A 27,587-nucleotide genomic window follows, 5' to 3' on the forward strand; every position below is an offset into this window, starting at 1 on the left:
TATGATGTAGTTTTGTAAATATTTTTCTCCCAGTGTGTATGGCTTATCTTTTAATTTTCTTTCAAAGAGTAAACACTTTCTGTTTTGATAATGTTCAACTTACCAAAGCTTTCTTGATATATATATATATACATATATAATTAGTTAAAATAGATTCTAATTATTTACTACCTACAGAGAGAATTTATATTCAGTAATATAAGTAGGATAAAAGGATGACATTAACCAAAGATACCTGGAGTATTGCTATCAGTAAAAATAGATTTTGGTGGGCCATGCTGGTGATTCTCAGGGCTGACTCCTGACTCTGTGCTCAGGGATCACTCCTGGTGAACTGGGGCACCATATGGGGTAGTGGGGATTGAACCTGGGTTGGCCTCGTGCAAGGCCAATGCCTTACCCACTGTAACTATTGCTCCGGACCCAGAAAATATCTTTTAAATAACGAAAAGCAACTACATTTAATAGGTTTGAACACAGCATTGAACAATAACAAACTGCATGTTCTCCGTGAGTACAAAAACAGGTGTCTCTGGGATACAACAGGCCACAAAACAAGTCTCTTTTGGAGAGCCAGAGAGTACGGCAGACGGCTGACCTGGGTTTGACCCCTGCATCGCACACCATATTCCCTGATCTCCACCAGGAGTGATTCTTGAGCACAGAGGCAGGAGTAAGCCCTGAGCACAGCTGAATGTGGCCACTCCAAAAAAAAGAAATAATTTATTTTTTAAAAACAAGTCTTTTATGGGGGATGTGGATGCTGGGAATTGAGCCCAGGGTCAACTGCAAAGTTATACCATCAACTCTCAAAACAAGTCAATATATCTGAAAAAATAGAAGTCAGACCAAGTATAATTTCTCAGGATCACAGAATTAAATTAGAAATAAATAACAAAGAACACTACAAATATAGGGCTGGAGCAATAGCACAGCGGGTAGGGCATCTGCCTTGCATGCAGCCGACCCGGGTTTGATTCCTTCATCACTCTCAAAGAGCCCGGCAAGCTACTAAGAGTATCCCACCCACACGGCAGAGCCTGGCAAGCTACCCGTGGCATATTCGATGTGCAAAAAACAGTAACAACAAGTCTCACAATGGAGACGTTACTAGTGCCTGCTTGAGCAAATCGATGAGCAATGGGAGGACAGTGCTACAGAACTATTTTATTTTTGCTGCTAAGGCCACTCCTGCTGGTACCCGGGTCTTACACATCTGAGGCTCTTGCTCTGTCACTTGAACAACATCCCTGACTCCAACAAAATACACTGATGAACAAAGGGTCAAGGAAGCAACCATTAGGATCATTCAATAATCGATCAAGATCGAAACAAAAGTACAACATACCAAAGCTTAAGGGATACAGTAAAAGCAGTGCTCAGGAAAGTGCAGTAGTAGTAAGCTTCAATAAGAGAGAGAGAGAGAGAGAGAGAGAGAGAGAGAGAGAGAGAGTGTTAAGAAGCAAAGAGTAAAAACTAGGACTGCAGAGACAGTGCAGGAGGTAAAGTGTTTGCCTTGTACATGGCTGGTCCTGGGTTTATCCCTGGCACTGCTGGGAATAAACCCTGAGCACTATCAAAAGTTACAATATAGGAAAAAGAGGCTTGCTCTTGCAAGCCCGTGTTCTTCCTCGAACATGTACCTTGGCTTGCTTGCTTTTTCCACTCTGAAAAGCCCAGAGTTCTCTTAAACCCGTATTTCCTCCCTTTCTCTAACTTCATTTTTTTCAAGGTAAATATTGCTCAATAAAAATTATCTTGCTTCATGAAAGGAGAGAAAGAAAAAGAAAAACAAGCAAACTAAACCAAACCAGCAGAAAGAAGAAACCACAACTATGAGACAGTAATAAATGAACTAGAGAAATCAGAAAAGTGAAAGTTTGTTCTTTGAAAACACAGTTGTGACCTTTTGACCATTGAGAGGGTCTATGGACCCTCTAGGAGACCCAACAAGCTGGCTCCAGGATGAGGTAGTACAAAGTACATTTCCCCATGCACTGTCTCTGGGGAAATGCTCAGGGCTTCAGGTCCGGGATGTGATAGTGTTTAGCACCTGCGTCACTTGTGGGAGGCCCTGGGTTTGATCCTAGCACCAACCTTCAAAAAAATAAGATGAATAAAATTAGATGAGACTAGAGGATATCTAGAACAAGAAATTTCTAGAGACAGAAAAAAAGAATATGCACATTCTTTTGTATAAAGTAGATATGTTCAGTATCACTGTGTATCCCAAAGTCAGCTGAGAGAACATTCTGCATTGCCTGCCACACACACACTTTGGTAATCATGACTTTAAGACATAATTGTCATTTCGAGGGGTCTGAGTACAGTGGGTGAGGCATTTGCCTTCCACGCAGTGACCCAGGTTCAATTCCCGGCACCCCATACATTTCCCAGAGACCCAGCAGGAGCCATATCTGAGTGCAGAGCCAGGAGTAAGCCCTGAACGCTGCTGGGGATGGCCCCAAACAATTTCTTCCCTCCCTCCCTCCCTCTCTCCCTCCCTCTCCTTCCTTCTTTCCTTCCTTCCTTTCTTTCCCTCCCTCCCTCCTTTTTCTTTCTCCTTTCTTTCTTTCTTTCTTTCTTTCTTTCTTTCTTTCTTTCTTTCTTTCTTTCTTTCTTTCTTTCTTTCTTTCTTTCTTTCTTCTCTCTCTCTCTCTCTTTCTTTCTTTCTTTCTTTCTTTCTTTCTTTCTTTCTTTCTTTCTTTCTTTCTTTCTTTCTTTCTTTCTTTCCCTTCTTTCTTTCTTTCTTTCTTTCTTTCTTTCTTTCTTTCTTTCTTTCTTTCTTTCTTTCTTTCTTTCTTTCTTTCTTTCTTTCTTTCTTTCTTTCTTTCCTTCCTTCCTCCTTTCTCTCTTCTTTCTTTCTCTCTTTCTTATATAAACAAACCTGACAGTGCAATTTTTTTGTTCAGACAATCAATAACCTTTACAAAGATCTGTGTAAATGTCTCAGAGATGTTAAATGCTAACATCAAGAATGACATGAAGTGGTGAGGATAGCAATAGCGTAGAGAGTAGGGCACTTTACTTACATGCAGTCACCTGGCTTCGATCCCCATTACCCATATGGTCCTCTGAGCCCCACCAGGAGTGATCCCTCAGTGTTGGGTGTGATCCCCCCCACAAAAAAATAAAACAAAAAGAGAAGTGAGGGTATTTCTACCAACCTTCAGAAAATACAAAGGAAGCCCCGAGATAAAGAGATAAAGTAGAACACCATAAGGTCTCCTGATCCTGAGCATGGCTGGCCGCAGCCCTGGCATTGAGCACCCCTGGGGGGACCTGAGTATCCCTCCCCTCCCACACAGCAGGGGCCACCACCCACAGACGTGGGACCTTCACTGAACCACTGGCTGAGTTGGCTTTTTGCTGAGACTGGCCCTCAGGTCCACTAAGTACCACTTGGGAAGTCCCCCTCAGCCGCCAGACAAAATAAAGAGGAAACTCTGGAGCCAGAGAAATAGTTCAAAGGGATGGGCAGGTATTTGCTTGTCAGGTTTAAGCCATGATACGCCTCAGCACTGGTGTGGCCCAAAAATTAAAAAAAAAAAAAAAGAAAAAAATATATTTAGAGCTTTATGAATAACAGTATGCTGGCAACTTAGCAAACCCAAGTAAAACAGATTCTTGGAAAAACACTAACTACCAGAAGGGAACTGACCATAGAAAATCTGAATAGATGTGTACAAGCAGATTAATTAGCAACAAAATGGCCTACGAAGAGGCCAGGTCCAGCTAGTTTCACTAATGAATTCTACCAAATGCTTAAGGACCAATGGACACAATTTTGAGGGAACACTTCCTTTACAAGACCAGTCCTTTGTGTTTGCATTTTGGGGGCTATACCCAGAAGTGCTCAGGGATCACTCTGGCGGGGCTCTGGGGACTATATGTGGTACTGGGGAAGAATCAGGTGAGCTGTGTGCAAGGCAAGTGCCATAACCTCTGTTCTGTTTCTCTGGCTCCTACTAGGCCAGTCCTGTACCAACACCAAAATTAGACCGGGTCCATCTCCCAGGACTTGGCCCATGCTTCCCACTTAGGAGGCCAAGGTCCATCACAGGCACCACACTGGCCCCCAGCAGCACTGGAAGGGACCCCTGAGCCCCACGGCATGTGGCCCAACCGCTACCCAAACGATAAAACCAGATTATCCTCCCCCACAAAGAAGAAAACTACAGCCCAACATTCCTCGTGAATGTAAACAGCATTCCATAATACATCTCAAGGGAAATCCAAAGTTTTACTTAATTTTTAAAATAGAGAGCACAGCAGGTAGGGCGTTTGCCTTGCATGCAGCTGACCCAGGTTCGATTTCTCTGTCCCTCTCGGAGAGCCCAGCAAGCTACTGATAGGATCTTGCCTGCACAGCAGGGCCTGGCAAGCTCCCTGTGGCGTATTCAATATGCCCAAAACAGTAACAAGTCTCACAGTGGAGATGTTACTGGTGCCCGCTCGAGCAAATTGATGAGCAATGGGATGATAGTAACTGTGACTTTAAAATATCACAGGGCTGGTCAGGCTCTCCTCTGCTGGAGGTTGATTTCTCTGGGGTCCCATTCTCAGGTGCAACCCCTTCTCCCTCCCACCTCTGCCTCTGAGGCTCTTCAGACTTGGGTTCAGTTTCCTGGACCTCTTAGCTGTGCTAGGCTCAACTCAGCCCATTCTGCAGCACTACCCACCTCCCTGACCCTCTTCTCCCAGGAGATGCTGTGACCGTCAGCTCCCCTGCACAGGCCACGGCCCCCCTGACTCCATCCGCCTCACCAGACCAGTTCATTCGTGACCCACGATGGGTTCGGAGGAGGTGCTGGGACAGCGTGTCCCTTGAGCTGGGTTTCTCTCAGGGGCTCACAGGAATGTCACCCAGAAGGGCCCGGGGCCCCAGGCAGATAGGCTGTGCCTTTAAAGCCGAACTGAGGCCCAGGGCACTAACACACATGTCTGGTGACCCAGTTTTTATTCCTGGAACCCCTTGGTCCCAGGCCCTCCAGGAGTGATCCCTGAGCACAGAGCCAGAAGTAAGCCCTGAGCATCACAGGGTATCGCCCCCAGACAAAACCAAAAATTCCCCAGGGAAGATGAAAGCCAGTGATGGGGCCCGCAGGAAAGGAGAGAATCGGAGGCAAAGAAGTGGTAGATTTACACTCAGGCAGGTTCTCTGAGTGCAAAACTGCTCTAGATGGCTGGGGCTTCCCTAGGTGGACGGCGGGCAAGTTCCCTACTTGCCTGACCAAGGACACACAGGAGCAAGTGGGGAATGTGTAAGTCCTAGCAGACAAGATTTGCTGATGAATGTGGAACAGCCAGGGTTCACTCCCCTGGGAGACAGGCTCAGGATCGCATGGCCAGGGGCACAGAGCACGGAGCAGGGACACAGGGGACACACGGAAGACAGAGACAGTCCGAGGGCTCTGTTCCAGGACCCCAACGTGGAGGCAGTGGACAAACAAAGTAAGTGCCACTCAGACCTGGGTGAAATCAGTAAAGCATAAAAGGGCCGTTCAAGGGGCTGGAGTGATAGCACAGTGGGTAGGGCGTTTGCCTTGTACGCAGCCGACCCAGTTTCGATTCCCAGCATCCCATATGGTCCCCTGAGTGCAGAGCCAGGAGTGACCCCTGTGCATTGCCGGGTGTGACCCAAAAAGCAAAAAAAAAAAAAAAAAAAAAAAAGGGCCGTTCAAATCAGAAGGCTGCCTGGAATTCAGAGAAATTTTTGGATTTTTCTTTGGGGGGGGCGTTGGGGGCCACACCCAGCAATGCTCAGGGCCTGCTCCTGACTCTGTGCTCAGGAATCACTCCTGGCAGTGCTTGGGAGGGGTCAGGTCTGAGTGTGGGTCAGCCACATGCAAGGCACGCACCCTCCCGCCGTGCTCCGGCCCCAACGCCATGGGATTGCTATTTCTTGACCTTTGAAAGGTCTCTGCCTAGATGCCCCCAGGATTCCATAGATCCCCTCTCAGGTCTGGATTCATCTCCTCATGGACCAATTCCCAAATGGGTGCCCCCTGAAGGTCAGGCTGCATTTGTCTGCCAGGGGAGTAGCTGGAGACCCCCTCGGGCCTGGCGCACAGGCAGACGTGAGGCCACCCTGGAGTGTCCGGGCTTTCCCCTGGGCCCGCAGAGAACAGACAGCACCAAATTATCCCTCACATCTTCTCCTTTTAGAAAGTCCTATGGGGCACCTCGGGGGGACCATTTCCCACTGGGGGTGCCTTCCCACATAGCCCTCCATTATTTTGCCATCTTGTTAATTATACCTGCTGTCAGTGCTACCTCCTGCTTCCCGGTTATTTCAGGAAATTCCAAATCCTTACTCTGATGCACAGCAAGACCTCCCTTTAACCCTTTCTGAGCTGCAGGTCTAGGCCTTCATTTCTAAAACTCAAGTCCCGAGCTGAGTCAAGAATGTCTTGAAGGTTGTTGCTTCGGCAGCACATATACTAAAATTGGAACCATACAGAGAAGATTAGCATGGCCCCTGCGCAAGGATGACACGCAAATTCGTGAAGTGTTCCATATTTTAAAAAAAAGTTCTATAAAGGCATACTATAAAAAAAGAGTGTCTTGAGGGGGCTGGAGTGATTGTACAGTAGCGAGGGCATTTGCGTTGCATGTGGCCAGCTGAGGTTCAATCCCCGGCACCCTATATGGTCCCCTGAGCACCACCGGGAGTAATTCCTGAGTGCAGAGCCAGGAGTAACCCCTGAGCATTGCCAGGTGTGGCCAGAAAAACAATAACAACAAAACCCCAAGCACCAGAAAACAACAAAGAGTCTCGAGAGACTGAGTGGTAGGACAGTAGGTAAGGCACTTGCGTACCCGGGACTAGGCTTGACCTCCAGTATCCCTTATAATCCCAGGAGTCCGCCATGAGCAGAACCAGGAGTAAGTCCTGAGCACACCAGGTGTGACCCCAAATTAAAACAAAACATGGGGCCAGGGAGTGCAGTGGCTAGGGCTCGTGCCTTGCATGTAGCTCACCTGGGTTCAACCCCTGGCACTCCATATGATTCCTTGAGCCCTGCCAGGAGTGATCCCTGAGTGCAGAGCCAGGAGTAAGCTCTGAGCATCACCAGGGGTGACTCCCATACAAAACAAAACCAAAAAAATGTGTCTTAAGAACAACATCATCCACTTTTTTTTTTTGAGGGGGTGGGGTGGTGGTGGGCAGGGCACACCAGGCATTGATTACAAGTTACTCCTGGTCTGCACTCAGGAATCACTCCTGGTGGTGCTCAGGGACCATATGGGATGCCAGAGGTCAAACCCGGGTCGGCCACGTGCGAGGCAAACGCCCAACCCATTGTATTAAGTCTCCGGCCCCACATTATCCACTTTTAAGACAACTCCTTTACATAGCATCCAGCCACCTGTGCACATTATGGAAAATGTGACTTGGCTTCTCTCTTTTAGAGCCGTCTTCCTCCTCCTGGTGAAACCCCCCCCCCTCCGTTAGCAGCTGGAAAGCCAAGGTGTCCCCCTTCATATGGGTCAGTGGAGCTCCCCACTCAGGTCGCCTTGCCCATCCACTCCATGGCTCCTGGTGGCAGAGTTCATCTGTCCTGGCCCACACTGCTGGCAGGACCATGGCTGGACGGGGGTCCTGTGGACAGGGGTGTACATTTCGCTTCTCCAAGAGTGCTGCTTGCTCTGTTCACCTACACCAGCCTGGAAGGCGTCCCTGGCCACGCCTCGGGTGCCAGTGGCCTCAGCGCCATGTCTGACTCGGCCAGGCGCCTGGTCCTTCATTGCACCCAGGATACAGCATGTTTCTGAGCTTCGAGAGTCCTCGCGGTGGGTCCCTCGAGGAGGCCCCGTTTTGCAGGAGTGGTGAGCAGGAAACTTCCACTCCACTCCAGGCTGAATCCTCATGAGTCTCGCCCCCTTTCCCCCGCCCCCGCCATGGCGTCTACTGCTCTTAGAAACTGCCCCTCCCCCATCCGCACTCAGAGGTGCGAGAGGAGAGGAGGGGGTCCCGAGCATCCTGGCTGGGAAAGACGCCCAGGGCTGTGCACGTGCTGCGGGCGCCACCTAGTGTGCAGAGCGGGGCTGGCAGGCGGGCTGGCTCGGCGGGTAGCACAGGCCCGGGGGGAGGGCAGGCTGCCAGGGCCTGACCCCGCTTCACCTTTAGGACCCCCAAATCCAGCCCGAGGTGAGTGCAGCACTGTTGCTCGTGGGGAAGATGGGGCTCAGGAACTACGCAGGCTGCTGTGGGGAGGTCCTGGGGCCCAGAGGTTGGAGTGGCCCTCAGGGGCGGGGTGAGGGGAGGCCGCTGGAAGTGGAGGGTCAGGGCGGGAGGGGGGTGGGGTGGGGGCTCCTGGAAGGCCCCAGGTGTGCTCTGGGCCCAGCCAAGATGCCCCCCGTGAGCCCGAGCTGGGGCCCCGCACCTGTGATGAGTAAGCCCTGGGCTCCAGCCCCTGGTGGCTGGTCTTGCCGCTTTGCTCTGGGCTACACCCGACTGTGCTCAGGGGCTACTCCAGTCCCTGCGGGGACACTGGCACAGGGGACAGGGGAGGGGCATGTGTGTGTATGGTGGGGAGGGGGCTCTGTGGGGCCGCCCTGGCTGCCAGGTCACTTGGCTTCTCTGGCAAGCGCCACTTCCGCTCAGGCGTCCACGCTAGGGGTGGGGACAAGGACTCGCCGCGTCCCGGCAGCGGCTGTGAGGACAGGATGGAGCCAATCTGAGGCTGTGGAGCAGGGGACCCCGGCCCGCTGTTCAGGGAGAGAAGAAAACTGACCAGACCGCGTTTGATTGGATTAAAAAAGTGTATTGGATTTCCAATACCAAATAAAAACATGAATCTTTTTTCTTTTTTTCCTTTTTTTAAAAAGCCATAGAGTTTACAGCATCAACTACAGAAAAGGCCAAACACGTGTGTACAGAAACCACCCCTCACAGCCCGCCAGCCCCGCCAGCCCCGCCAGCCGGCGACAGACAGCAGACACGTTTGTCCCCCTGCAGAAAGCCGCCGGCCGCAGCTCAACCAAAACATCACAGGACACACAACGGTTTTGTTTAAAAAAAAATCACAGGAAAATGTAAGAAAATGTATTCAGTTGTGAAAAGGTACAATACAGAATAGTCTTTTTTCTTTTTTTCATTTAAAAAAAAATCCCAACTTTGCACACAGAAAATCTTATTTAAAAATAGCACCTCGCCCACCGCCCGTGCCCCAGTTCTGTGGCAGGTTCCGGGTGCCGAGGCCCTGAGGTGAGTTAGGGGTCACGGGAGGGAACGCCTCCACCGTGTGCATTTTTCTGGGAAGGTCAGTTTCTGGGGCAACGAGCTGCGTGTCTGGACTCGGGGCAGTGCCGGTGTCTGGAGACCTGCACTTGTCCTGTCCTGTGACGGTCAGCACTGCCCTTCCCACTGCCCCAAGTGATGAATACAAAGTTCACTGTTCAGGAAAGGAAACGTGAGCGTGCCTGGAGTGGCAGTCACGTGACCCTGGGCATAAGGCGAAGCAGCTGCCCCAGCCTGGGGCGCCATCGGGGGCGCAGAGCCCAGTGCGCCTTCTGCAGCTCGGCTGGGGTCTGTGGGTGCAGGGGTGAGGCCCCAGGGCCAGTCCAGTGAGACCCTACAGGCAAGGCCACGCCCCAGCTCTTACCTTCCGAGGCCTCAGAAACCTGCTCCCTCCGGGCTCTGGGCGGGGGGACAGGGCAGGGTCCCTCCAACGGCCCATGTCCCACTCCTTAGAGATGAACCTGGGGCACACAGCGGGGCCTCCTGGGTGCCCTGGGCCCCTCCTGCTGGCGCCGTTCTGGAGGGGCTCAGGCACGTAGAGGAGAGAGGCAGGAGCAGGGCAGGGAGGCCCGTGAGGACAAAGCTCCCTTGGCCCCTCCAGCTGCACTGTGGTAAGAACAGGCAGGGGTGGGGCTGGAGGGTCAAGGCCGTTCCTGCCTCACCCGATCACACCTGCGGGTGGAAGGCAGCAGCTGGCCCCAGACACGACGTTCTCAGCGGGGCTGGACCAAGACATCCATCAGGGCAGCAACAGCCCCGAGCCCAGGGGCCGCACAGCAGAGCCGAACTAGATCCAAACGAAACTCCAGGTGCAGTGTGGTGACCACAGGGATGGGCATGGCAGGAAAGGGGGATGAGGAAGATGCTTCTGCCCCTGCAGGCTTCTGAAAGAAAGGACAATGACCGGAACATTCACAGGACTTCTGCAGCCCCTCCAACCCCTAGTCCCAACACCCCCCGCCCTGCCCCCCATACTGAAACTGCACAGAAAACAAGTCTTTGCCATGTTACATTTCATTCAAATAGATCTGTAATCTCACAGTGCTGAGAGGAGAAAGGCAGGCCTTTAATAATTAGAATAAAAAAATAATAAAAAAGCTTACAAACAGCAATGCAACGTTTTCCTCCCCACCCCCCTCCGAGTGATGGACCGGACAGATGGTAGAGGATGCAATGACTCATTTAAAAAACAAAAACAAAATACAAAGCCCCACCCCCCAACAATTCACACAGTCAAAGACTTTTCCATTCAAACAAGTGGTCAAATGCCAACCACCCGCTGGAACCCGAGACCACCCCCGCCCCCCCCAGACTTCCTCGGGTCCTGATAGCGCTTCTCGGTAAAGTAAAATAGAACACAAATAAAATTTGTACATAAATGCCAATGTCTACACTCCGTAAAGGCGATGCAGTCGCAGCACGAAGACGCGGCCTGGCCACAGAGTGAAATGCCGGTGGCGCTTCTTGGCCTCTTTCCTGGATGCGACCTTTGGGCCCTCGGTGCCCAGTCCTGCGCATGTCAGCAGGCTCCCTGCCAGCCGACTGGGAGGAGGCCGTGGTGCCCGGGCCTGGGGCCGCCCAGCCTGCTCGCCCGCCTGTGCTCCCGGGGCGGTCCTCTCGCACTCTGTACAGGTCCTTGCTGCCAAGGCTAAGTCCCGAGATGCCTCTGACTCAGGTCGGAAGTCATGCCGTGCCGAAGGGCTCATGCCGTCGTGATGGCATTGAGGTCCTTCATGAGTCCTTCCAGGTGGGCCATCTCTTTGGTCAGCTCATCTGGTTCGTAGCTCTGCGGACAAGAGAATTCTGTCATGGAGCTTTCGCGGGGGGGCTGTTGGGAGGGACGGCGATGGGAGGCCGGCGGGAGGGGGCAGGCATCACAGCAGTCACATGGCCCCCGGGAGGGAGCATTTCTTTACTCTGCAAAGTGGCCCCCCAGCCAATGCAAGCACAATGGACACTGTAGTGGACAATAGCCAACTGTCTGTCCGGCTCTCTGGGCCCCGGGATCTCCTCTGAGGGAGAACTCAGGCCTCACCAAGAGGCAGTTTCAGAGGCGAAGCCGAGAGTGAAGAACCAAGAGACTGGTTCGGAGAGCTCAGACCCTTTTTCCCCCAGCGTCCTGCTCAGAAAAGGTCAGGAACGGGGCTGACTCTGGGGAGAATGTGTGCAGATTTAACCCAGGCAAGAGATGGCTGGACAGAACTGAAAGGTAGGCAGGGGGCAGGCAGAGAGGGGAAAAAACCAATGGCTGGGCTGGCGTGACAAGCCGCACGGAGGCAGAGCCGGGCAGGGTGCAAGATGCATGTTCACCTGCTCAGTGCCCGGCCCGACCCACACCTGCAGACCAACGAGCAGACCTGCCCGGCAGCACCCGAGGCCCTGGCCGGGCTGTGGCCGTGAACTCACACTCTCCGAGTCCTCCAGCATCCTCGTGGTCTCCTGCACTTCAGGGGCACTGGGCACCACCACTGGCATGGGCGGCCGGCTCCGTCCCAGCGTCCCGATGGATGCCGTCTTCACCGCGTGGAGGTGATGGTTGAGAGCTGGGGGATGCAAGGCACGGGTGTCAGCTGTGTCAAGGTGTGACCCCAGGCCTCACAGGGGACACCCTGGACGGAGTGTAGGGCCCAGTCCCGAGAAGGCGCAGGAGCAGAAAACCCCAGAGCCCAGGGCAATGTTCTCCAGGGCTTAGGAAAACCATCTGAGTCCCTGAGTTCTCAAAGTGTGGGGGACCCTGCAGGCAGAATTCTTTTTAATGGTAGTTAAGACTTTTTTTTTCGTTTTATCTTTCCACTGAGGGTGGAGAAGAGACAGTGGGTAGGGCAGCTGGAGCCTCAGCTCTGTGAAGGTGATGGACCAAGCACCGAGACTCTCAAGAGAAAGCCAGGCCCTCACTCAGTTATCCTTAGTGGAGGAGTAGTGGGAAACTGTTTATGTTTTAGTCTTGAGTACACGTCTTAAATGTTCTGGCGACTGGCTGGAGAGCAAGAGTAAAGCATGATGACTGCTGTAATGAAGGCCCTTGTGAGGGGTGGGCTGGGCTGGAGTGAGAGTCACTTCCACTGCGGAACGTTCACCAACGTTAGCTCAAAGAAAGTTGGGCACACGGAGAGATCCAACAGGCGAGAAACCAAGTGTTAAGTCTGGGAAACAATGGACAGTACGTTTTATCATATAAAACCAACTTTCAAGTGAAAATCAGAATTTTGCAAAACTTATTATCTATCACCAGGAGCCTGAAAGTCTCCCAACACTTACAGACTCTGGTGAGATGATGGAATATATTTTCAGGTACCAGATACAGGATCTGTATAACTGAGATCATTTCCCAAAAGATCAATGGGTGATGTTCTAGATCATCCATTCAGAGAACAGAACAGATTTTTTTTTTTTCATGGATCAGAGTAAGAGTTAATGGATATGGTTTCTGATTCCACATTACAAATCAAACTGAGGAACTATAGCTTATAGAGTTTTGCTGTCACATAAAAAAGGAACATACACGATTACCTGAAAAGGCTGTAAAAATACACCCTGGGCTGGAGCAATAGTACAGCGGGCTGGGCTCTTGCCCGGCAACATGAGCCAGGTTTGACTCGGTACCGATATAGTCCCCTGAGCACTACCAGGAGCCATCCCTGAGTGGAGAGCACTGCTAGGAGTGGCCCCAAACCAAAAAGAAATAAATTAACAGTATCTTCCTGGTCAGGAATGGAGCTAAGTGGTAGAGCATGTGCTCACCCGCTTGAGGACTTGGGTTCAATTCCTACCACCCCACCCCCCAGAAACAGAAAGTGAGATTAAAAGCAGTCTTCCTCTTTCCAGCTACGCAGCTCGAAAACCAGATTTTCTTCTTACCCTTTACCGGGCCACTGTCAGCAGCAGACTGGACATAGAAGTGGGCACGGACCCAGCCCTCTCCGTGCCCAGACAGTAAAGGGATTCAGTTCACACTGTGCTAGATGCTGCTGCTGTGATTGTAATTATTTTTATTTTTATTTATTTTTTTTGCTTTTTGGGTCACACCCAGCGATGCTCAGGGGTTACTCCTGGCTTTGCACTCAGGAATTACTCCTGGCAGTGCTTGGGGGACCATATGGGATGCCGGGGATTGAACCCAGGTCGGCCGCGTGCAAGGCAAACGCCCTACCCGCTGTGCTATCGCTCCGGCCCTGTAATTGTTTTTTAAAAGTTGTTTTTAATAAAGTATACTATCTTAATGTGGTAGATTCACTGATCTTTTAAAATACAATTATTTTTAGTTTTGGGGCCACACCTGGGGGTGCTCAGGGATTTATTCCTGTCTCTGTGCTCTGGGATCACTCTTTATGGGTTTGGGGGACCACAGAGGATGCTGGGGATTGCATCTGGTCAGCTGAGCACAGGGCAAACACATTCCCTGCTGTGTTATTGCTCCAGCCCCATACTTTAAAATGAATGTTAAAAGCCCAAAATTCAAGGAAACTGTGTATACCAAATTCATAAATGTCAGCAGCATTATAGACATTATCTCAACTATAATAAACCCCAACAAAATTCCTTGGCATTAACTTCTAATAATTATCCAATATTAGCTTCTGATATTTAATCATTCACATGGATTGTTACAACCTGTGGGAAGCCCTGGCCTCAAAGAAGCATGGAGGAGTAAGCTGCCTTATACCCTTGTCCACTTCCGACACTGGCTGCCCACAGTGAAAAGCACGGAATCATTCAGACCCCAACCACCGTGGTGAGGCTGGTGTGGAGTGAGGTCTGGGGCCTAGTGTGAGCTGTGTGAAGCCGGGGTTATTTACCCCATTCTGAGGTCATCAATCTTGGCTTATCTGAACTGTAGCCTATAAAAATCTTACATGGTGAGGGGCCAGGGTGATAGTACAGTGGGCTGGGTGCTTGCCTAGCATACGGCAAGGTTTGATCCCCAGCATTGCATATAGTCCCCTGAGCACCACCAGGAGTGATTCCTGAGTGCAGAGCCAGGAGTAACCCCTGGGTATTGGCAGGTATGACCCAAACAACCCTCCCAAACCAAATAACCCAAAACCTTACACAGCAAGACACTTTCAGAAGCTGGGCTTGCTCATAACCTGGACATAGCAATTTGCCACCTGGAACTCTAGCGGCAAAGGTCAGCCTCTGCACCTGTGCGTACTGTCCCCAACAAGCCACTCCCTGAGGGGGGCGGTGGCCACCCCCAGACCTCGGACCGGCTGGGAAGAGCTGAGGGGGCCTCCTTGATCTCTAAAGGGGAGGGGAGGCTGCCTCGGTCCCAAGTCAGAGGCTCCCCACCACCCGCCTCCAAGGGCACCGCAGCGGTCACTCTCACCTTGCTGGGACAGTAACGGGGTACTGGGCAAGGCGGGGTCATAGCCAGGAGGCCCCGGGGGAGGGATGGCTGGCACGGCGAAGCTCTTCAGCGGGTGGGAAGGGCGGACGTGAGCCGTGGGGAGGCTCTGGCCCGAGTCTTCCTCCTGGGAGCTGGCCAGGTAGGAAGAGCTGGTAGCACCTTCAGGGTCCTGGTGGTCCGTGCAGCACGTCTGTGACGAGGAGGCCGGCATGGTGTCAGTGCTGGGGGTGTTGCGGACGGATTCTGAGGTGGGGAAGGCAAAGCGTCAGTGCCTCCAGCATGCTTGAGCGTCTCCCAGGGGGCAGTGACTTCTAAGGGCCCAGCGCCAAGGGCTTTCGAGTGAGTTGGGGACAGGACTTAGTTCCGCAGCTGAGACCAAGACTGGGAATAAGGACCTCGACACTGACCTGCCAGCTCCTCTCCGGGAGGTCAGAAACGCTCTGAGCCGTCCTGGGCACTCGCCAAGGAGCGCGGTTCCCGAGTCTACTGCAGTGTGACGGCACGAAAGGAAACGCTGTCTGGAGACTGGCCTCTCCCAACAGCCCGCCCAGTCCTCAAGGCTGGTCACGTAACTAAGCCCCGACAGGGACCGGCTCCGGGCGTCCCTGTAGGCATGTCCTCGGGGGACTATGCGCACAGCACAAGTGAGCTCTGGACAACCAGACAGCACACAGTGCTGTGCATGGCTCCAAGGCGATGCCTTGCCTTGTGCAGGGCGAACGGACGCAGACAGAGGGAGATGAGGGAGTGGAGAGTGGAGGGGAGGGCAGAGCTGTCTCGGAGGGCAGAGAAGCTGGCAGTGGGAGCACTGGCTTTGGGAGTCCGATAACGCTGGGCTCGAGTCTTGCCTGCTATCTGCGTGAACGGCAGTGCCCAGATCTCTCAGAAAGAGGGCGAAGAAAAAATGGACTGAGGTATCAAAGACGTAGGAAAACAGTCACAGTGCTAGCATAACCGAAAGGGCCTTTGTGGACCAGGGAGAGCATCCTCGGAGCCAGGCGCCATGCGTAGGGCTTTGGCTCCACCCACTCTCTTGGTAACGCAGAGGACACGATGTGAGGACACAGTGAGAAAGGACAGGGCAGGCACCTGGGCCCGACTCCCGGCCCCTGCTCTGGGCTGCCTTACACCCATGTCAACTTCCGGCACCAACTGCCCAGCTCCTGCAGCGGAAATGGCAGCAGCGAGGCCTCGGGACTGAGGGCTGGTGGGGAGCACCCAGCTCCGGGCACAGGGCTGTGCCTGGGGAACCGAGGGACACCTCCACTGGCTGCTGGTGCGGGAGCCCCGGGGCTGGAGTGTGAGTCTGGCAACACATGGTCCCCCGGAGGCTCTGGTGAGCCCAGGACCGTGGGCCCCAGAACTGTGGGAGGACCGAGGCCAGCCACCCCCCGAGGGGCTACTGCGCAGCTTCCCCATGAGCAGCAGTGTCTGTCCCCCTCTCTGTGGCCGCGGCGCAGGTCAGTCCTGAGTCTTGGGACTGGGCTCCCAGGGACGGGGCTCGTGGCCCTACCCCCTCTGACTCTGAACATGGAGCCAGCCCGGGTGGCTCCTCACTTGCAGGGAGGCAGGGACGGCCACTCCTCACTGGCCCAAGCCCGTCTCCAGTGCAGCTGTGGAGCCACGGGTTGGTGGGGGGAGAGAGCGGCCCTCCCACTCCGTCTCCCTGGGCACACAGCGGCTGACCCTGGGCACGTGCCTCTGAGGGCTGAGGAGATGCTGGGGGCAGAGGAAGGAAGTGTGGCGGAGCAGGCAGCGTGCGTGAGCGGGAGCCCAGCGGCAGCCACACACCCCGCGACGTCCGACTGACCCCGGAGGGCTGCCAACGCTTGTCGCCTCTGTGAGGAGGGCGGCCTGGCCACAGTAACTGCGAGTCCTGCTCTGGGAGGAGGCTGGCGGGGTGACCGCGAGGAACAGACCCAGAGCTCAGCCCTGGCCAGGGTGCTCAGTGACCGGCGGCCAGTGCCGCTCCTGGGCCAGGTGGCGGGCCCCCAGTAAGTGCGGGGGAGGTACGCACGAATGTGCACCCAGATGAGGCACCCCATGGGCCAGGTGGGGATGTGGTCAGTGAGAGCCACCCGACCCATGGTGGCGCTGACTCCCCACTGCTCCCCACCCCCTTCCTGAGTCCCGGGACCCTTCAAGCATGCACACTGTGACCCCTGCCTCTTTCTCCCGTCTGCAGTGGGCCAACACCAAACCTCTAGACACGGTCCGCTGGGAGGCGGGCACGCCCACTCTGCAGTGCAGGCGGTGGGCGGGAGTTGGCAGAGCAGAGGCTGCCAGGCGCCCCTCCCCGGGACACGCCTTTGCCCTCCCAGCAGAGAACCCGGGCAGGATTCACACCTGCTTCCCAGCCGACCCTTCCCTTTGACAGTGGGGGTTGCCCCCCGCACCCCAGGGCCTGCAGAGCTGAGGCAGCTCTCTCCAAACCAGGGAAAGGGTTGGGAAGTCAGTGACTGTGGGAGTTTAATTAAATATACCTTCATCAAGCTTTAATCCTCATTTGGTACTAGAGAATATTTATCACTGACCAAAAATTAAAGGAGAGAGGGATGTTGAGGGCAATCCAAACCTCTGGCAGCAAGTTTTAACACTGAATTCACTCAAAAACCCTTCCTAGAACCACCCAAACTTTGTTCTACTATTATCCATTTACAGTTTTTTCTAAAATATTTATTTATTTATTTGCTTTTTGGGTCACACCTGGCTGGCGATGCTCAGGGGACCATATGGGATGCTGGGATTCGAACCCGGGTCGGCTGCGTGCAAGGCAAACGCCCTACCCGCTGTGCTATCACTCCAGCCCCTCCATTTACAGTTTTAAATGAGGAAGAAAAGGAGATGTCTATATGCAAAATGACTAGAACTACATTTGAGAAAAAAAGCTGTTTGGGCCACTCCCAGCTGCTCAGGGCTTACTCCTGGCTCTGTGCTCAGGAGACGCGCGTGGCAGGCTCGGGGAACGTAAGGGGTGCTGGGACTGAATCTCGGGCAGCCGTGCACAAGGTAAACACCTTATCTGCTGTACTCTGTCTCCAGCCCCTGAAACTACATCCTAAGTATGAGAATATGGAAATTACTCTTGATTCATATGAAACAACACTATTTGTTTCGAAAGTTTCCTTTACCTTCACTATTTCTTAAATTGGTTTTGATCATGTTTTGATTATGTAGGATTTCCACACTGGGGCACGCTTGTTTAGCAGTGTCGTCTTCCAACGATGGACTGTTCAGAGCAGCCCTTCCTAACGCCAGTGACCCCTAAGGTGCCTGTGGTTTACATGTGCGAGCTCAGTAAGACCCTTGGCCTTGCTCCCTCTGGTGCTGTCTTCTCTTCGGTTCCTGGCAGATGTCGAACGTGAGGCACAGCGTAAGAAGCCCCTCACAGCTGCCCCTCAGAGGCCTCTCCTCCCAACCGCGGGGAACCCAGAGTCAGAAATCACCTCAAACCAGTTTTCCTATCAAAATGGGAGGACTTTCCGAAAGTCCACGGAAACTGGGATTGAACTAGGATACAAGTTGATGGGACAAGAGACAGGGTTACGTGATTCGGGTTCCCGTGTTTTTCACAAAAACAATTATTAGTAATATAAGTGGGATCAGGAGAGATCAACAGAGAGAACAATGGGGTGAATTCACAGAAAGAAATCTGGGTCAGTCAGAGGAAAGTCACACACATGAACGACAGTGAAGAGCGATCCCAGGCCTCGTCAGCAGAGCAAGCCGCCAGCGCTCAGGGAAGGCATCCCCCCGGGCCGGACGCCCGTCTCTCACCTGTGGAACTGACCCTGTCTGAAAGGGACATGGACGTGCCCACGGGCCAGGGGCTGCCCGGGTGGTAGAGATGGCTGCGAGCTGGAGAAGCCAGGCTGCTGGAGTGGAAATGGTGGTGAGGGTTATCGAGGGAATGGATGGGATGGGCACTAACCACAGCTGCGAATGAACACAAGACAGAGAAATGCTTAGCATGCGGCACGGACACACACGGACCCGCCAGTCCCTCCCCCGCCCGCACACCACCACCGTGCCCTCGGCTCTGCGGGTAGCTGGCTGGATCTGGACAGTCAGCCGCGGGTTCCACCTTTGTGTTCAGCAGCCACAGTCCCTGTACACACATACAGAGGAAACAGTCGGGGCACCACGATAAAATGGCTGCAGTGATTCTCCTGTGGGGACCGTGGCCAGAACTTGAAATGTGTTTTGGGTGTGACTGACCTCTAGTTTTCAATTCTTCTACGGTAAGTATGACTATTGGGGGACCTGCCTGAATGTCACAAATACAGATCCATAAGCAAACACAATGATTTTGGTCTTAATTTTATCTTCTGCCAAAATAAAGGGAGTTTCCTCTTGAGCACACCCAATTCTTTGGCCTTCTCTTTCAAATGAAGCCTGTGCCATGCATGGCTTAAATGCTAACTGTCTAGTCTTCATATCGTAGAAGGATGCAAACAGAATGGAACTCTTAAGGTCCAATCCAGTACTAAAAGCAGGAAGCCCAGGCCTGACACCATGCCATGCTGTTTTTAGTCTCAGAGCTAAGGCACATCCAACTCATATTTGAAAATGTACACAAATCTTTCCTAATCGCCTCTTTCCTTCCTACAGTGGGTGAAGGATTAGGTTTGATGCATTTAGCAACTGAACCCAAATTTCCACACCTATATCCTACAAACAGGCATCTGGGAAGGTAAAATACTGCTTTAATGAGGCTTCATTATAAATCCCAGATAAGGAACAAAACCAAAGGCTCATTTTGGGAACAGACTCTCTAAGGAAGAGAGTTCTGTATGGAGTAGCTGAAGAGAGTAACACCGAGAGAATTGGCCCGTAGCCATTGCCCTTTCCCCCCTCGAGGAGGTAGTGAGAATAAAGACAATCTCTCTTCTCTAAGCAAGGGCTTCATGAACTCTGTGGTAAAACTTAGTTTGTGGAGTCTATTAAAATGTCTTTTGTCCCCAAGGATGTCTCCGAGATTTTTGTGGAGTCATTAAACATCACCTTGGAAAAGAAAAATCCCAGTCAGGGAAACATCCCTTTATTCTTCACTGTCCCCTGGTCTGGCCATGTGCAGGCAAACAGGTGGCCGGACCTTCAGGGACCCTGGGACAGGGCTGGGAATGGGAAACATAGTAGGAGCCCCTGCTCCGAGCCCGCCGCTCAGGGGGGCCTTTGGAGGGGCAGACCTGAAAAGGCAGGCTGAGACTCCTCTGAAAAAATGGGGGTGAGAGGGACGTGCTTCCAGACGTGGGTGCTTCAGAATCTGAGTGTTCCCCAGAATTAAGCAAGGGAAGACACAGCAGGAGGTGTAGCTATTTATAGGGGACTCTCATAAAAAATAATAATAAAAAAAAGTTTTTTCCCCCCTTGCAAGACACGTCCCGTCTTCCTAAATTATGTAAATAAAACAGTAAGACCATGTGAGAGCACCAGCCTGGAGCACAGTCCCAAACCAGGCAGATGAGCCAGAACTCGAGTCTGACACTAGTGGTGCCAGAGTCTGGGCTCGCACCTTATCTCCACAGCAGCCAGTGTCTCCTGGGGCCGGGCCAGGGACTGTGGCCACAGCCTCTGGGGAATTCCAGTTTGTGAAAAAAGACAACTCAAACTGTGAAGTTACAAATCTGACTACCAGGCTTCAGCTCAGTGAACTCAAAGTTCTTATTTGCCACTCCAAGGGCTGAGGCACAGATGAAATAATACTGTGTGTTCAGGCCTGTTCCATCTGCTGACCACCCACAGGAAAAGAAGTTTCCTTATTGAAAATGAAAAGTCCAGTGGCTAACGATACAGTTCCAGAGACTGGAGCACATGCCTGGCATCCCCGAGCCCCCACTGTGACCCCTGGCACGGGTGAGCCTTGAGCGCTGAATTACTTTGGGCGGAACGTTCCGGACCTATTAACAAACATGCCCTCCCTCACTCTGAAAATCTGTGATGATTCAAATCTCCGTCACTTGCTGACAGAGAGATGGCTGAGATGAGGCAGTTTTGAGGAGTAGTAAAAAAGGAAAAAAATTCAGAAGTTCATTAAGGTCACACTGAAAAGTTTCGTTCCTCTTTCAGGATGTGGCATTTTCCAGAGTTGAGCCAGAGACGTGGGTGTCAAGGGCCTCCTGCGCAGCTTGGAGCGAACATTTCAACGTCCCACAGGCATTTTATAGCTGAGCGAGGGAGGAGGGGGTTTCTCATCACCCTCCATGGCCCAGAGACCCCCGGCCCGAGAGCCCACTGTACTCTGTCCAACTCTCAGCTAGAGGAAACAGGGCCAAGGGGAAAGTCACACAAGTTTAACAAAAAAAAAAATGGTTTGGCACACTTTTTTTGTGTGTGTGTATGTGTGTGTTTTCTGATTCAGGGGCCACACCCAGCAGTGCTCAGGGATCACTCTTGGTGGGACTCAGGAAACCTTATGTGGTGCCAGGGGTCGAACCTGGGTCAGCTGTGTGTGAGAAAAGGACCCTGCCCACTGCCCTATCTCTCTGCTCCCCCCCTTCTTAATTTTTTTAAATGATATTTAAAATTCATGTGGATGGGTCACTTTTTAAAAATTTTTTCATTAGAGAATCACTGTGATGTACAGTTACAAATTTATGAACTTTTGTATTTGCATTTCACTCATACAGTGACCATTTTTCTTTGTGTTCGGCTGTGGTGCTCAGGGCTTACTTCTGGCTCTGCCCGGGGGACCAGGTGCAGCGCCTGGGTGGAGCCAGTGCTCTATCCCTGGACTAACTCCCTGGGTCTGAGGCCATGTAACTCGTGCTTATTACAATAAGACATGAGACATGAATCAACTACAGTGGAAAAATCTCTCTGAAAACTCCCTGGTGTAAAACTAAATCTCATTTCCAGCACAAAGACTATCAATTAAAAGAAAAAAAAATCTCCGAGGTTCTTATCAACACTTAGTGTGTATGTCGGGATACCGAAGGAGCACTGTGACATCAGGGTGCCCCTGGAAGCCTGGACCATGGCCCCTGCTCCCGAGAGGAGCTGTGCACTTCCTTTCCCAGCCCTGGAGACTGGACACAGGGGCTTATTGGCGTGGCTACTCTAAACGTGCAGAGACGGGTGTCGGGAACAGTGGTGACACAGAACATGACACCCCTCTGCTACGTCTTCCCTTGGGTGGACAAAAGCTTCAGTCAAGCATCTGCTGTGCTGGGGCCCGGTGGTGTCAAAAGGACCATTCACGCTGCTCTTAGACACTGGGGAGAAAGGAAAGTTCCAACTTACGCTGGGGTGGCTGGGAGTCAAATGGCATCATCATCTTGGGGCGCATCCCTCGCCTCCCGGCTAGTGTAGACATGCTGTCTTCCGATTCATGCCCTAGACAGCAGATGTGGAGGTTAGCACACCTGTATCCCAGGCCACAGGGAGGCCTCCTCGGGGACCCTGGGCTAGTGGGGGACTCAGGGGTCACAAGCCTTGTAACGCGGCCCGGGTGCTTCTGCGGGCTCTGCAGGTCCTGTGGGAGGCATGGTGCAGACAGATGCCCAGGCCCCAGGGATCTTTAGGCCGTGAACCCTGCCACGCCGCCACGAGAGCCAACTCCACGTGAAGGGATGGAACGAACCAGGAAGATGTGAGCTAGGATGGCCCACAGGTTTGATCGCAGCTTGCTGATGCTGGAAGGGACATGGGAGCCCTAGAAGGCGGCCTGAACCTCCCCTTGCCGGCAAGCTGCTGGCCTGAATCTGTATCACTTAAACTCAACTTCTGACAGGCCTCGCCCACTTAAGGAACCTTAAAGAATGGAAAATGACTAGAAATGAAAGAGTCTCCCGGCGTCTGGGGAGAGAGCCACCCGCACCTCTGTAGGAGTTCCGCCTTTGGTGGATGTTGCTGTCCATGGAGTTGTCGACAGGCGTGATGTCCTGAGAGTTCCGGGGGATCGGCGTGTCGGTCATGATGGGGTTGGGGTCTGGAGACTTGTCGATGGGCTTCAGCTCCAGTCTCTCGTGGTGGATCCAGAGGTCTGGCGGCTTCACGTCTTTGGAGTTCCCTTTGTACTTGTGGGAGCCGTTCACGGACTTGCAAGCTGCTCGTTTCCTGGCACAAGACGAAGAGGATGTTTTAGCCAAGTAACCCTCTTAGTTTCACCCTCTGGCTTAAAAGATATAAACCGCCCTTTGGGGGGCTGGAGTGACAGCAGCGTGGGGAGGGAGCTTGCCTTACACGTGGCTGACCCAGGCTAAAATGACCCGTGTGAACTTAGGCTCTGTCCTTCTCACTGGGCATCCGGCCCCCGCTTCTGTGCTCACGGGGAGTGCTCCATGGGGTGGCCCCCAGCCACCCTGATCCTTGTTTCTGGTGGGACAGGCCTGGCAGGGTCTGTTTTCTAGAGGGACCTTCTCCTGCCCGCTCCCGCTAGGTTAGAGACACGTGCAGAGACTCAGGACTCTCTCCTGCCCCACATCTCTGGATGCAGCCCTCTCTCTCTTCTCCAAAGACACCTTTGCCCTTCGAAGTCCCAGGGGGACAGTGGCCCACCTTGCGGCTGGTCCTGAAAGTCCCTGGTGGATGTGCCCAATCCCCATCTCAACCTCTGTTCGGTCGTTAAGCTCTTCCTGTTGGGGGTCCCACCACTTTCCTGCCCGGACCCTGACCAAAACACATGTTGCATTTCCTTAAAAAGTATGAAAAAGCAGGGGGCGGGAGACAGTACAGTGGGCAAGGCACTTGTCTTGCACGCAGCCTACCCGGGTTCGACTCTGGCACTCCACCTGTTCCCCTGAGCACTGCTAGGAGTAATTTCTGCATGGCAGGGTATGATCCCGCCCCCCAACTGAAATATGCATTAAAAATATTTTCACTCCGTGCACAACTCCAAATATAGGAGTTATATTAGATGCCAAGAAGGCCGGAAAGCCCGTGGGTGCCGCGGAGCCCTTACTTCTTCTGGTGAGAGGTGGTGCGGCGGGTGCAGAAGACGGCCACGATCACGACTGCCACGATGGTGATGACCCCCACAGACACGATGATGACCAGGAGCATGTTGCTGTCCAGGGGCGATGTGGGGCTCCCGTGGGGGCTGTTGCTGCCTAGAGAGGGAAAGGGGCACGTCGGCTCACGTTAGAGAACGAAACACGCGCACACAGGTGGCGGCGGAACCTGCCCGGGATGCAGACACTCAGTGGGAGCTGCTCTGTCACGCGCCTTATTTGAACGTGTCTCGATAGATGCTGAACACGCCAGCGTGTGCACTGCGGGGACACGCTGCGCTGGTGGGGCCCGGCCCGGCGTCTCGAGCTGTACTGACTGTTGCTCTCCCTGGGCAACAAAGGGCCTGCTGGTGTCTCACACACTCATCTTGGGAAACTACCCTCTGCAAATCACCTTGTTGCATTTCAAAACTATTCTTTCACATGTCCGTTTAAAGACAGCAAAAGTTTTCTCTAACCTACTGATGCCTAAGATCACAATATTTTATTTGAAACAGCCTCTGGTTTAGCAACTAGTCTGTAACACTGTCTTCCGTTGTTCATCCATTTGCTCGAGCACCAGTAACGTCTCCATTGTGAGACTTGTTACTGTTTTTGGCATATTGAATACGCCACGGGGAGCTTGCCAGGCTCTGCCGTGCGGGTAGAATTCACCAAGCAACTAGTCTATGCAGAATTAATCTTCTTATTCACATTCAGGAAAACATACGTTCAGGGGATGAGGCGAGCTCAAAAGGCTAAGTGCATCCTGGCATGAGCAGGGCCCTGGGTCTACCGGTGGCACCATACGCGGCTCCCCCACCCTCCCCACCTTCACTGGTGCAGTCCTGGTGGCCCCAAGCCTGGCCAGGTTTGTTCTGGGGGCCTGCAGCTCTCCTGGGGAGGCTCCCACACTACTAAAAGTCTTGTTTCATACAGGGGCACGAACTTGGAAACCAGCTACTGAGAGCCGGCCATGCGCGGTGGGTTTCAGGTACCCGGGAGAAATCGAGCAGAGGGTAATGGACTCATGGATGCTGGGAAGCAAGAGGGACAGGCATGAGAGGAAAGATGGAGTCATGCAACCCGCCACTCTGTGCATGGGCCTGGGGAGTGTCAGCTCAGGGCCATCAGCCAGAGGGAGAGTAAAATAAGTCAGGTTGACCTCTCAGGTGTCCGAGGTACAGAAACTTCACAGGGGGATGGCAGAGACCCAACGGCCATAGAAATGATGAGCCAAAATGCTGGTCTTCAGCAGGAAGCTTGCACTGGGGCACGGTGTGGGGATAGGACAGGGAAAGGATCACGAGGACAAAGGGGCGGGGGGAGTGCCCGCCACAGAGGCAGGCTGAGGGGCAGGAGGGAAACTGGGGACACCGGTGGAGGGACTGGTGCTGGGACATTGTACGCCTGAGGCCCAATCATAAATATCTTCATAACTTTGTAATTCACAGTGATTCAATTAATAAAAAAAGAGGTAGACAATAAACATTAAAAAAATTAGTAATTAAGACTGAAAAGAATAAAATGAGAGAATCCGATAGAGTGATGAGCTGTTTTAGAGGGACTGGAGGGAAAGGCTATTGTCAGTGTTCTTTCTTTTATCTGAGTTTAGTTCTTTGCTTTCTTCATTACTAAAGTGATGTATGTCCATACTATAAAACAGGAAAAAGCCAACCTCCACGCACATCTAAACAGACACTTGGTGTCCTTCCTGTCTCCATGAACTGATGAGCCTGGCCTCTAAAGTGCTTCAAGGAGTCCCCCGCCCCCCCTCAAGTCTGGGGCACTGACGAAGAAATTCCGACCAGGAAGGAAGTGGTTTCAGAAGAGCTCCCGAAGCGATCCTCATATATTTACAAACTTAGGATCTACTTCAAACCATCTTTACTGTGGAAATCCCTTTCATAAAACAGGATTAGCTGATCTCCCAACTTTGGGATCCAGGTTGCACAGGGCACGCTATCAGTTACATCTATGGCTAAGAGCTGCTGCTTCTACATGTGGCTTGGTCAGTTTTCATCCATCAGTGTAAACCAATGCTGCATATTGATGTTCAATAAAGTGTCAGTTTCATACTTGGAAAGGACTATGGAATTGGGGTCAATAAAAGGAGAATATACTGGGCTTTCTAGGAAAAGAATTGGGGGTGGGGGAAATTCTCCTCTTAGGAGGTGTGAGCTCTGATAGCTGAGCGGGCTGAAAGCCCCTTCCTCAGCTGGAGCCAGCTGCCCCAGGGAGCAGGGGCCCAGTCATTAAGCCTCATTGCCCCAGACTGTGGCCTCGGCTTCTGGGCCACACTCCCTCACTCCCAGCCCAGGCTCTGTCACATTCCCCCATCAGAGGAAGGCAATGGGTTAGCACCCAAAACCACGGTGTACTGGCAGCATCAGATACCTTAAACATGACACCTGTAGGCTAAAGCTCCCATTTCTTAGCCCCCAGGCCGGTTTTAACCGGCCTGTCAGCAGACTGAAAACACTACTGTAAGTAGAGGAGGGAGAGATCTGTGATTTTAAAGGGTTTCTTTGCTTGCTTGGGGAGGATGGCGATACTCATTCAGTGGAGTCTTATGGGGGCCATACCCAGCGGTGCCCAGGGCTTCCTCCTGCTTAACGCTTAGAGATCAGTCCAGGAGGGGCTTGGGAGACCATCTGGGGTGTTGGGGATCAAACAGGGTCGGCCGTGTGCAAGGCGAGTGCTCTACGTGTTCACAATCACATTAGCTAGCTTATTCCAGGTGACTTAATTCTGAAAGTAAAAGCGTACTTTGTTTAAAATCAACCTGATTTTCGGAGAAACCATCTTATTTCTAGATCATATACATGACTGGATTTGTAGTATTTCGGCAAACGTTTGTCAGGAAGTGCTGAACGCCTACGAATGGTGTCACATGCCACAACACAACCCACGGTGTACAAGCCAAAGATGAAAGACATTTCAAGGTTTCGGGCAGAATGCTGCGTGCCCCCGCCGGCCCACCGCACCACAGGGAGGCTTTACCGCTCATCGGAGGTTTGTAGTCGGGTCCGATGTCAGGAAGTCGACTCCCTTTTCCGGCAGACCCTGAGGCTGGAGGAGAAGAAATCATGTCAGTAAGGGCCCAGCACTTTGGAGCGCCGTGTCTACTTCACAGCACATGATTCTACCAAAAAACAAACAAACAAACAAAAAACCCGATCGACTTTGCCCATGAGAAAACAAAGGAGCAGGTAAACAGCAGGTGGAAACAGCCTGGCTGGCAAAGTAAAAGCAAGGCGCCATGTCCGTGAAATGAGGCATCTGAGAGGCTGGCGATGACACGGGTGTTCCGGACTTGGACCTAGCATGTGACCAGACTGTCTGCACTCCAGGGACAGACCTGTGCCCCTAGATCAAGCACAGCGAATGGGGGAATGCTCCTAGGAATCATGGTCAAAGCAACTTCTCTACAGGACCCGAGGGCTGGTGAGGTTGACTTCAACAGGGCTCCAGGGACGGGGTTGGCCCTGTAGGAGGCAGGACTTGTGGAATTCTCTCCCCCAGTACAGAGCTGCCCCAAGCAGGAGCAGGGAGGCAAATACTGGGCTCCCCGTCCTTACTTGGTCACGTAAATGATAGGAGCAACATGAAGCCTTCCCCTGCGTCGCTCCTGAAGGACAGGCTCTTGACCCAGAACAGAAGGCAGGCGCCAGCCTGAGGCAGGCCTTGGAGCACACAGCCGTCAGGGTGTGGGGCTTTTAAAAGACAGATCTGTAATATGGTTTTGAACTCTGTTCTTCACATTTATGGCAAAAGCTGCTTAGAAAATGCAACTCAGCCACGGCGGTCAGTCAGTCCTCACCCCAGGCGCGGGGCGGCCTGCAGAGCAGAGCACTGAAAGAAGGGCAGAGTGACAGGACCCGAGGGCTGAGCGCAGACTGCCTCCACTTCAGGGCAGGCTCCATCTGGGCTTGGTTTTCCTCCCTTACAAGACTTTACCCCATAAGATATAAAATATTTTACATACTGCTTGCCACACAGTAATTTTTCAATGAATGCTAGCTGCTATTGTTACAAGCATAATGCCTCTAGGGAAGAGCCC

The 27,587-nt window shown here is 52.6% G+C and overlaps 1 protein-coding gene and 1 non-coding gene across 6 annotated transcripts in view; one reads left to right on the forward strand and one right to left on the reverse strand.

Moving 5' to 3' along the window:
- Positions 1-6,421: 6,421 nt before the first annotated feature.
- On the forward strand, positions 6,422-6,526 carry LOC129403814 (U6 spliceosomal RNA). The gene has a single exon (XR_008629474.1). It is a non-coding gene; the product is annotated as a U6 spliceosomal RNA (small nuclear RNA).
- A 3,719-nt stretch (positions 6,527-10,245) lies between these two features.
- Positions 10,246-27,587, reverse strand: part of NEO1 (neogenin 1) — a 171,301-nt gene continuing 153,959 nt past the window's right edge. For 4 of the 5 annotated variants that reach the window (XM_055130593.1, XM_055130591.1, XM_055130589.1 and 1 more), the window contains 8 exons: positions 26,528-26,596; positions 23,497-23,644; positions 22,414-22,652; positions 21,837-21,929; positions 18,372-18,530; positions 14,574-14,837; positions 11,654-11,790; positions 10,246-11,033 (listed from right to left, as the gene is read on the reverse strand). In XM_055130593.1, coding sequence (XP_054986568.1) covers positions 10,950-11,033; positions 11,654-11,790; positions 14,574-14,837; positions 18,372-18,530; positions 21,837-21,929; positions 22,414-22,652; positions 23,497-23,644; positions 26,528-26,596 — 1,193 coding nt within the window. In that variant the 3' untranslated portion in view covers positions 10,246-10,949. The remainder of the gene's footprint in view (positions 11,034-11,653; positions 11,791-14,573; positions 14,838-18,371; positions 18,531-21,836; positions 21,930-22,413; positions 22,653-23,496; positions 23,645-26,527; positions 26,597-27,587) is intronic. The other variant, XM_055130592.1, reaches the window with a different exon arrangement.

The sequence above is a fragment of the Sorex araneus genome, chromosome 3 (assembly GCF_027595985.1).
Source record: "Sorex araneus isolate mSorAra2 chromosome 3, mSorAra2.pri, whole genome shotgun sequence".
Taxonomy (NCBI): domain Eukaryota; kingdom Metazoa; phylum Chordata; class Mammalia; order Eulipotyphla; family Soricidae; genus Sorex; species Sorex araneus.